Raw genomic sequence first — 10,789 nt, forward strand, 5'->3', positions numbered from 1 at the left:
GGAGAAAAAAGTTAGAAGAAATTAAATAAGAAAAAAAAAAAAGATGACGTTGAAGAAGAAGAAGAAAAAGATGACCAAGGCGGTGGTGGCGATGACAGCGATGACGATGACGACCGCAATAACAACAATGAAGTTGACAAAAGAAGAACGAAGGAAAAGGAAAAGAAAAAAATAAAAAGAAGTAGCAGCAACACCTACATAGGAAGAAGAAGCACGTGACCAATTTGATTGAAGAATTAATTTAAAAAAATTTAGACATCTAATTTCATTATCTTTTTAATTAGCATACTTAGCCAATTTAAATAAATAACTAGTGGTTTGTTTAAATAAAATGGATTTGTCTTTTTCTTTTTAACCTTGGTATGAAAATAAATGTGAGTTTTTACCTTAAAGCTTTTTTACCTGAATCAACCCACTTTTGTCTTTTTTTTTAGTCACTTTTTTTTTTTAATTTTTTTAGTTTCTTTTTTTTAACCAAAACAATAAATAATTTTCTTAAAATATTGGAAATGCATTATCTTAATTTTTTTCTTCATTTATTTTGTTAAGTGTGCTCTCTCGTCATATATTTTTTAAATAGAAGTAAAAGAAAATATATAAAAAAAGATATTAAATGATGAAATATCACATTTGACTAAACAATTGAGGAAAATAAATTAAGATAATTCATTCCCATAAAAGCTATGCTATACGATTATGAACATACATAACCATGAATTCTTTCTGGGGACACATTTTCACAATCTTCTGACTATAGAGCCTATGAAGCCCATATGCTCAGCCTCTAGGCATTACGCAGCAACAATACAAACATAAATAGGAAACAATATTCCACAAAATCTTTGCTCAATTATGTCAAAATTTTGAGCTAACTTTACGCATCCTAATTAATTAAGCTTAGTTGCAATATTACGTTAGCTGGCTACAATGTACTGTAAACATGTCTTAATTTGTAGTGAGCCGAATTTAGTAGATTCAGATCAAATTCAGGCAGCATTGGTTAACACTAAAATAATCATACATTATATTATTGTTTCGGGAGTGTATATAAAAAGTTCTTAGTGAAGATTTTTCTACAAGTTTAGTGCAATAGATGCCACAAATGAGACCACGACCCATCCCAATATGAAGTATCCAACTAGTCTCGTTGGTTGGACATTCTCTGGTTCCTGTGATAAATAAATTAATAATTAAGGATAACAATTAATTCGGTCAGTGAAGAGGAAACCATGTTATTTATTTATTGGGTTAATAGTTAAATTAGTCCTTGAAAGATGAGACGATTTTTAAATTCGTCCCTAAAAAATTTTTTCAATTAAATTGGTCCTTCAAAAATTACGAATTAATCATATCTGTCTTTCAGTTATTCTACTCACAATTTTTGAGATTGTTGATATGAAATGTTAACTGATAGAATACATGACACATAACATGTTCAATTAGAGGTTGACAACATATGTTTACGAAAATCTATTAATTTAGTCCGTAGGTCATATTAGGAATAGAATTTTTGTAATCGAAAAAAATGACTAAATTAATAAATTTTCATAAATATATTTGATCAATATCTAATTAGACATATCAGGTATTATATATGTTATCAATTATCATTTTACAATATCAATTTTTGAAGAAAATGGTTAATGGAGTGACTGGATGATAAATATAATTAATTTGCAATCTTTAAATGACTAATTTGATTGAAAAAATCTTTCTTTCAAGACTAATTTGACTATTAACCCTTTTATTACCTGTGCTGGAGGTTCTTCTTTTGAAGTGAGTGTAGTTTTGTCAACCTCGTAGGGCCAAATGTAAGTGTCTGCACTCTCCGCTCTGGCCAAGCTCCAATCATATATTCTTCTTTCATCTACCGTTGATAGGATCCTGAATGATTCCTGTACATAATACCATGCAATTAAATCATCACTCTATAATGCCACTCAAATATGTATGAATATAAATATTTATTTTGGATAATCATTCTTGCTATCAATATAAAACGTAGTTATTTTTTGATGATGCAGTATTATGTGATTTGATGCATGTATAGAAACTGTTTCATACTGAGAGTGCATATCTGACCTTGACAAGTTCCAATTTCTTGTTAAATTCGTCTTCCTCTAGACCTTGGCCCTCCAGTTCCTGAACCTTGTTCTTGTATGCAACTACAACCTGTCAAGTCTCATGAAGATTTAAAGACACATACAAATTAATTAAAAAAAAAAAACAAGGTGGCCGGTGATTCTTAATTAATTCACCTTGTCAATTGGAAAATCTCTAGGAATGCCAAGTCTACCGTAATGATCTGCGTCTGTAATTGCTGCACTCCTAAACTATCTCCCTCAATTAAATGTACTTTTTTAAAGAGAGCAATAAAATTAAAATTATTATTAGCAAGATCCACTTACGTATGCCACGGAGAGCACGTTCAACGTTAAGAGCAGAGATTAAAGACTCTGATTCTTTAGGAACTTCAATGGAACTCTCTTCTGTCTCTGCATCAACTTGCTCTGTGGCACTGATCTCTGCAGAGACATCGTTGGAACTAGTTCTCACGATGCAACATCTGCATCTGCGCGGTTTCAATAATGTGAAACTTATTATGCTTTTCTGTGTTTGGTTGGTTGGAATAATAATGTTACTGCGAATGCATACGGTGGCGCTGGAGGTGGTTGACACGGCCATTGCCTTCAACCTTCAACCTTTAACCTGAGCTAAAATTTCTGTTTAGATCTTTTATAGTTTGTTTTTATTAAATTAAATCAAATTGGGGAGGAGATTGGATAAGGCAAGTGTTCTGTACCATGAACGAGTTATCTCTTAGATACCACTACAAAAATATATTATTAAATAAATCCAAACTAACTTTACTATCAACAAAGTCGTTGTAGTATAGTGGTGAGTATTCCCGCCTGTCACGCGGGTGACCCGGGTTCGATCCCCGGCAACGGCGTTTTAACAAATTTTTATTCTTTCTCAATTTTTTTTACCGTGGATACGAGTACAATGGTGGAAAAGAAATTCTTTTCATAACTAACGATCCAAAATCATAGTTTTATAACCAAACGTACAAGTAAAATTGCTAATTAGAAACACACAAACACCAACATCATCATCATTATCTCTTGAGTGGACTTGTATTTGATTCAACATGGCTAACATGAACAGCTTGTGGAAGAAGGTTGTATCTGATATCTAGCTCTTCTAATATCTTCTTCAATTCAATCACTAGTTCAGTTCTTCGCTTGTTCTTCTCCCCAAACTCTTGAAAGTTCATTGTGTGCACCACATACACACCCATCTTAATCTTGTTCACATTCTCAATCTCCTTCACTACTAACCCGTGATTAGGATGCCAGTATTGTGGATTCCTCTCCAAGTACCTGATTCAAAATGATATTATTATGTCACATCAGAATCTCATGAATCTACTCATTTACATTTTCAAGAGGAAATCATTATCTTACCTCTTTATCTTTTCTTTCAGTGCACCGATCTTCTCTGCTGGCGTCGAAAAATCGATGGCAAATTCTACTCCATCACCCATATCCGGGCTTCTATAATAATTGCTAATTGGTTTCATGGCAAGGACTGAGTTTGGATAGTACACCTTTTCATTATTCAGCTTCAAGAACACTGTTGTCAGTATGTTCATTTCTTCAACCAATAACTGCAAGAGTATCAGATCAGAAGGCATGAGTAATAATTAATAGTATCTAATTCATTTGTCAAATGAAACGAAATTCGGCCTCTATAAATTACCTCCACACCATCTACAACACATCGGTCACCAACATCAAATGGATGCATCACAAACACGAAGATGATAGCTTCAAAAATGTTCTTGCATGTATTTCCAAACATGAAAGCGGCAAGTACTAGCTGCGAAGAGAGGAAAACAAGTACTTTTGTTGTTGCAATCTCCATCAGTAGAAGCCAAATTACTATGGTCACAACCACTAGGATCCCTGTCACAAGTTTGTTCAATTGTCTTACGGCTGTTTTCGTATCACTTAAGGCATGTGCCAATGCTTTTCGTTCTTGATATACCTTCAACTGATGAACAATAAACATTTCAAACATTATGAAGTGAAATTGCTTTTGGTTGTAAAGTGAAATATTTTCCAATTAAACAAGAAAAATTTTCAGATGCACAAAATTAGAAGTCCTTACCACCCAATCTGCTAATGACTTTCTAGTAATTTGCCCTGTCTCTGCTTGTGCCAATTGAGGATATACTAAATCAACTTCTTCCTTGATCATAAACCTCCTCAGTTCATACTCATCAATATACCTATTCATAAGTGGAGAACTCTTTAGGAGCAGCAAGAGAGGCAAGTACCAAAAATTGGAGAACAAATACTATTTCAGAAAAATATAAGTGAAAATGCATATTTTATACTTACGTGCAACCGGGGGCAGCAACATTCCTGAAGATGAGATAGGCGGCAGCAGTGGCTTCCATCTCATTTGTAATCTCTTTATCAGTTTGCTCAGTCACTCCATCGTCGAAACTTTCGTCTAGTGAATTAGAGATCGTGGACAGACCTGAATTTGTCACAGCATCTATCAAATTCTTCATAGTCCAGGCTGAAACTTTCTCTTGTTTCATCTTATGAAGCTTTGCCATATCAATAACCTCTTTCTTTGTGCCACCTTTACCTGTTGTACTTTTGAAACTAAATTGACCAATACTTAATGATCCCCCAACCTTCTCAGCTTCTTCTATAAGCGGAGGCCCAGACAGAGTCTGCAAAATGTACTGATGGAATATCGATTCTTGAATCCGATCAAAGAAAGACTTGACATGGAAATTCGATGCCAAAATCTTCAGCAGCAATGTCTTTATCAACCACAAGAATGCTCCAATTAGAAGGGAAAGAAGAGTCCATGTCACTCCATCCAAGATTTTCGAGGCTAATTTAGATCGCGCCACGCCACGATTGATTAGTAGCACCCATGTGAGAAGAACTAAACCGAGCCAAATGAAGACCTGAACAGATTTCTTCAGTCCATGGACAAAATAGAGCACCTTTTTCCTCAACAGAAAGTTCATCTCAATCAAGAAAACAACAATGTGCATAAACCATCTTGTAACTAACATGCCACAAAATGTCACCAACACAAGAACGCACCATCTCCAAATCCCCAACCCCCAAATCATCGTCGCCCTGAGCTTTTCAACTGTCAAGCTAGCTATCAAGGTACCAGCAAGGCACACAAACACAACGCATTCAATCAAAACCATAGTGGTCACTCTCTTACGCTTCTCTTTACTCAATTCAACTTTCTTGTAAATGATTTCATCCTCATCCTCCCCGGCAGGACCGGGAGACGCCATCAAAGGCGTCTTGGGAGTCACGGAAGTGATGGAAACTGTTCTATTAACAGTCCCAGGTTTGTTATTAGGCGATGATGCTTTGAATGAGGTCCTATACGGTGAGTTACCAGCTAACTGTTCTTGCAAAGTTGAAATGCCATTAACATTACTGTCATCTAAAACAGAACCATCAATGGGATAAGGCTGTTCACCAAACCTTGATTTGGGTTTGGAATACACTGACCTTGAAAGTGATTTCCTTCTGACAAGGTTTGCATTTGAATTGGGAATTCTTGGGGGCTTGTTAGGGCTTGGCATGAACCTTATTTCAGGGGAAGCACAGTTCAAAGGTGGTGACTTTGAGGTTCCATACACTGAAGCAGCATCATTGTTGTCGTTGTTGTGCATTGTGAGAGGGGAGTCAACTCTACTGCTATGCTTTGGTGTCAAAGATTCAGTAACCCCTTTGGAATCTTGGCTCTCGCTTGGAATCGCAACCACCACTTCTGTTGTTTGCTTCTCCCACATGCTTATTTCACCGCCTTTTGGAGGACCTTGTTGCTTACTGCTGTTGTTATTATTAGCATCCATGGACCCTATTCTCATCAACAACAATGAAAAAGGCTTTGGTGCAAATTAATAAACTTGCTTATCAAAACTGTGTAACATATTTCATGATCCCCAAGTAACAGAGGAAACTGAAAAACAGAGTATTCTAAATGCTTGAGTTTTTTTTTTATTATTTCTATTTTCTTTAGAAATAACGAAATTAGGAAAGTGATCAAGTGAAAGTGAGGAGAGAGAGATGAAATAAAAATAGTTAAAAGTTGAAAAGGAGATTAAGAATTTCAGCACCGACTTTTGAATTTGAGTGAAGAGATTGAGACTTTCTGAGTTGACATGTATGAAGTATGAACTATGAAGTCAAATAACAAGAGCTACGCTTTGTGAGAGAGAAAACAGAGGAAGGAGAAAATGAATGGAAGGAGAAGAGAGCAGAGAAGAATGTGAAACGGGAGTGGAGGGATAGAGTGGCTTTGCATCCCGACTCAATGGATGAAGCAGCAGCGGCAAGAAGACGAAGAAGAAAAACTCAGCAAGCAACAGCTAATAAAGTAATGGCACTTACTTTCCGCTCAACCAAATCTTTTTAATATTAGTATTAGGATTTCCATGATCATCATAATCCATTCTATTTTAATTTCAAACCTTAGACTTCTTATTTCCCATTTTCTATCTCCCTTTTAAAACTCAGATCTTAATAAAAAAGCTATCTTACGAACTTGCATACAATATTTTGATATTGGGCAAGGCCGAAATGTATGACCTTATTACACATTATTTATATTTATTAAAAAGAAAATCTTTTTGTGAGCATGCTTAAGATAAAATAACCCGATATAATCCTTATCAATAACCACAAAAGTGACTCTAAATTATTAAGAGGGACACCTCCCTTGTCAAATTTCGAGACCCATGTCAGTGGTGTCTCCACTATGCTGCTTTTTTAACCCTATCATTGCCGTATTTATTGGAAAAATCATCCTCTGTGCTTGAAATCTAGCTGGGTTATGAACTTCTGATCAATAACCATTCTAGAAACTTCATTTCTCAATTCTATTTAGGAACCATTGAGTGAAACATTTATATATTTTATTTTGTCCCCTTTATGGCAACTCAAGTAGCCACAGCCAAGGCCATCCACCAGTGGCATCTTAATTATTTGGTTATTGACATTATGGACTGTATTATTCCACCTGCACATGCTTAAGAAAAATTATTAGTTGATTAAGAATTTGCCAAAGAATTAATCGTTTTAAATTAGCAATAAACCAATAAAGTAGTGGATAAAAAATTAAAATGAGGGGAAAATAATTTAAAAGAAAAATAAATATTGGTTGAGTTTTTGTAAAAAAAAAATAGGTTCTAATTTTTTAAAAAAAGTTACTTAAATGGTTTAAATTGATATAGAAAAGGGATTCTGCTAAGAAATTAATTTTTCTTTTAATTAACAACGAGTCAACAAAATAGAAAACAAACAGATATTAAAAGAGAATAAGAAAAAACTAAATATTATTTTGTTATTGAAAAAAAAAAGATTTATTTCGGTTTCAATGTTTAATGAGAACAACTAGGAACCAAAAGCATATCAGCCAAAAATCAGTCAAAATGTGTTTGGGTTCCATGAAAAATAATGTTGGATAATTTTTATAGTATATGTAACTTGGTGCTTACCTTATTTTTTATAATTTTAAGTATATGGAACCAAAAGGTAATCAGCCAAAAAATAAACAAAACCGTTTAATTAGAATCACTTTTTGAATAATATGTTTGAAAACTGCTCCTAAAATCACACAAACCAAAACCCGATTTTTCATGGATAGAACACAAACCAAAACCCGACATTTTGACTGATTTTTTGCTGATATGCTTTTGGTTTTCTCTTGTCCTAATGTCATGCGAGTATAACTGGATTCAACAAAGATACGCAGCAAAAAGTTCCTAATGTCATGCGAGATACGCAGCAAAAAGTGACAAACATCGCCACGGTGGAGAATAAATGAATAATAATTACTAATGAGTACGATTGTTAGATCTACAGATAATATTACTGAATCCCATCGCCCCAACCACCCCTCAACTCCCACTACTTCACATATTTCTCTAATGACAAGCTGGACTGACATACATTATTTATAATTAACATAGCTTTTGAGGGTGCGAGTAATAGTTGCGAATGATGGCCTTTTAGATGGATTTCCGTCCCAACAAAGGCATATAAGATCAATGAGTTCCTCCACTTGCACTTGGTCATGGTGATCATCACCATCATTTTCATTCCCTAATGATGTTGATGATGCAAGCATTGGCCTCAGCTTACCTTCCACTACTTCCATTGCAATCTAATTACAAAAGTATATAATATTTCTAATTAAATTGATGATAAATTAACTGTACAAAGTAATAGTAAGTGGTGATGATGATATATACCTTGGCGGGACCAAAATCTGTCTCAACGAAGGGGTATTTTCCTGTTAGAAGCTCGTTGAGTATGACACCGAAACTGTACACATCACATTTTTCATTATAAGGCTCACATTTTATCACTTCAGGTGCCATATACACGTATGTTCCTGTTTCTCCAGTGAGAGCCATTTCATGGTCATCCAAGAAGCGAGCATGTCCGAAATCAGCAACACGAACATGCATGGCGTCGTCCAAGAAAATGTTACTAGGCTTCAAGTCACGGTGAATGAGCTTTGGCTTCTGCTCATGGAGATACTGCATGCCCTGTGCGATCTCCAATGCCTTGCTCACTCTTTCTTTCAACGGAGGAAGTGGCACGCCTCTTCCCTTTCGCCTGCTGCCGGAGCCGTGCAGCCACTCTTTCAGGGTGCTGCTAAGATACTCCGTCACCACCCACGCGTGATGAGGTGGCTCAAGGCATGCGCCCATTAGGTGGAGAACGAAACGGTTGCGCTGCTTCGATAGGGTTTCTACCTCCTGAGCGAAGAATGCGACGCCGTTTGCATTTGTGTTGAAGAATTCCGATGTTATGCACTTCACTGCCACGTCACATCCGCGCCATGTTCCTCTGTGAATCACTGCGGTGGTTCCTTGCCCTATTTTCTCTTCCAACTGAATCTGTTCAATCATGTCTAATAAATGAGATATATAAAACATTATTTTAAAAAAAAAAAAGTGAAAACTCAGTGTCAACTGTATTTATATAAAGTTGGATAATTGAAAACTGTAAATAGTAATTTAATCAAATCTTTTAAATTATGTAAAAAAATTTAACTATTAATTTTACGTGAAGAAAACAATGAGTACTTAGTGAGTACTAACTACTAACCTCGGTTGGATGAATATACCATCCAGCAATTTTGGCTTCATGAATAATGGTGGCAAGATTGGGGTGGTGAGGAGGTGGAGTGGGGATGGGAGGTATGGGTGGAGTGGAGTTGATTGCTTGCTGAAATTCGCCTTTGTTTTGGACAATGAGGCCTAAGATTCCTTTTTCTTGTGCAACTTGGAGGCAGTACCTTAGGTAGTCTTGGGTCCTTTCCATTCTTTTCCTATACATCGCTCGTAGTTCTGTTTGCCTTTGCACCTCCTTTTCCAGCCCTGCCGCCTACACAGCAGCCAAAATAACTAACTAGCATACATGGACTATTACAGTGGCCCATTTCTTTATCATAATTCAAGCCCAATAATAAAAGGCCCATCAAACATTAAATCACCATTATATCATGAACTTACATAAAGATATATGGAATTCTGAAAAAAGAATTGAAATTTAGGAGCAAAAAGAAGATTTGAAAATTCACATAATAATAAATAAGGTGTACCTTAGCATCCAATCTGTCATAGCGCTGCTGAAGGTCCAAGGGCGAGGTAGTGGACTCCGCAGTTCTGACTCGACGACAGCATCCACCGGAATCAACGCGAGGCGGCTCCTGCCTCACCGCCTTTGATGACTGCCGTGACTGAATTGTTGGGGAACTCATTTCTCTGCTTAATTGTTATCTCTCCTATCTGAGTGGATTTTACTGTAATTGCATTCGTGTTAACTGTTAAGTATATATGCATTCACCGTACCATAATTAAGCTTAGGTTATTGTTCCATTCATATGCCAAATACCTTACGACAATAATCTTGACGGACTTCTTTATGAACGTTGAACTATTCAATTCTTTAGTACGCTAAGAAATTCAAGAAATTTCTCTATCTATCACTGTGTTATTGTGAAATTCGAAAATGGATAATATTTATATATATTAAATTGAAAACGGTATTACATAGCGGAGCAGAGTGTTGACTGTAGAAAAACGCCAATGCAAATGGTGAGCGTGAATTAAATAATTAATAATGCATTAAAAATTCACTTAACTCTTTCCAAAAACAACAGTTCTAAAGCGGCAACTTTAACCATATCTTCCTACAGTTTTAGCACTTGGATATTTTTGGAACATATTTTAGGACTTGTTAATCCATCTTCTACTGCCGAAATGATAAAATGTTAAACAAATAGTTTTTTCAATTTTAATTTGCTCCCAACAAGTGCGTAAAAAGCAGTGAAGAGATGTAACTTGCACACTGGAAGCAAGAGTGTGAAGTTTGGGTTCTGAAAGGGAATGGCAAGGGAAGCAGAAACAGAAAAAGAGATTCTTATGTAAAGCTAGACAGTAGTAGACACAAAATCATCATCTTCACCCCCTTCTCTCACTTTATTTGTACTTTGTATGGTAAAGTGAAATGGGTTTAACACCTTAGTGGAAACTTCAAACACCCTCCTCGGGATCAACAATCACTATACAATTACACTATCTTTAATTAATCTTTGTCTTTTGTTCAATAAGCAAGGGTTGCGTTAGTTAAATATAAACACTAATTTTATGTTACCGGCCCAACCTTTTCCTTCATCCTTTGTTATTTGTTACATAGTATAGGAGAGGCTTTATTTA

General features: G+C 35.6%; 3 protein-coding genes and 1 non-coding gene across 4 annotated transcripts; 1 reads left to right on the forward strand and 3 right to left on the reverse strand.

The window, feature by feature from the left end:
* Positions 957-2,770, reverse strand: LOC107624396 (NAD(P)H-quinone oxidoreductase subunit U, chloroplastic). Its single transcript, XM_016326896.2, has 5 exons — positions 2,409-2,770; positions 2,259-2,320; positions 2,083-2,172; positions 1,752-1,895; positions 957-1,169 (listed from the first exon to the last, which is right to left on the reverse strand). The coding sequence occupies exons 1-5, from the start codon at positions 2,683-2,685 to the stop codon at positions 1,074-1,076; spliced, it is 669 nt and encodes a 222-aa protein (XP_016182382.1). The 5' UTR covers positions 2,686-2,770; the 3' UTR covers positions 957-1,073.
* Positions 2,882-2,953, forward strand: TRNAD-GUC. Its single transcript has one exon. It is a non-coding gene; the product is annotated as a tRNA-Asp (tRNA).
* On the reverse strand, positions 2,981-6,604 carry LOC107623700 (mechanosensitive ion channel protein 10). The gene is made up of 5 exons (XM_016326048.2): positions 4,407-6,604; positions 4,174-4,294; positions 3,763-4,056; positions 3,468-3,670; positions 2,981-3,383 (listed from the first exon to the last, which is right to left on the reverse strand). Exons 1-5 carry the CDS (start codon positions 5,924-5,926, stop codon positions 3,119-3,121), a joined length of 2,403 nt encoding a protein of 800 aa, XP_016181534.1. The 5' UTR covers positions 5,927-6,604; the 3' UTR covers positions 2,981-3,118.
* LOC107620871 (serine/threonine-protein kinase HT1-like) lies at positions 7,851-10,034 on the reverse strand. The gene is made up of 4 exons (XM_016322972.2): positions 9,673-10,034; positions 9,177-9,455; positions 8,312-8,965; positions 7,851-8,223 (listed from the first exon to the last, which is right to left on the reverse strand). The coding sequence occupies exons 1-4, from the start codon at positions 9,829-9,831 to the stop codon at positions 8,011-8,013; spliced, it is 1,305 nt and encodes a 434-aa protein (XP_016178458.1). The 5' UTR covers positions 9,832-10,034; the 3' UTR covers positions 7,851-8,010.

The sequence above is a fragment of the Arachis ipaensis genome, chromosome B10 (assembly GCF_000816755.2).
Source record: "Arachis ipaensis cultivar K30076 chromosome B10, Araip1.1, whole genome shotgun sequence".
NCBI lineage: Eukaryota > Viridiplantae > Streptophyta > Magnoliopsida > Fabales > Fabaceae > Arachis > Arachis ipaensis.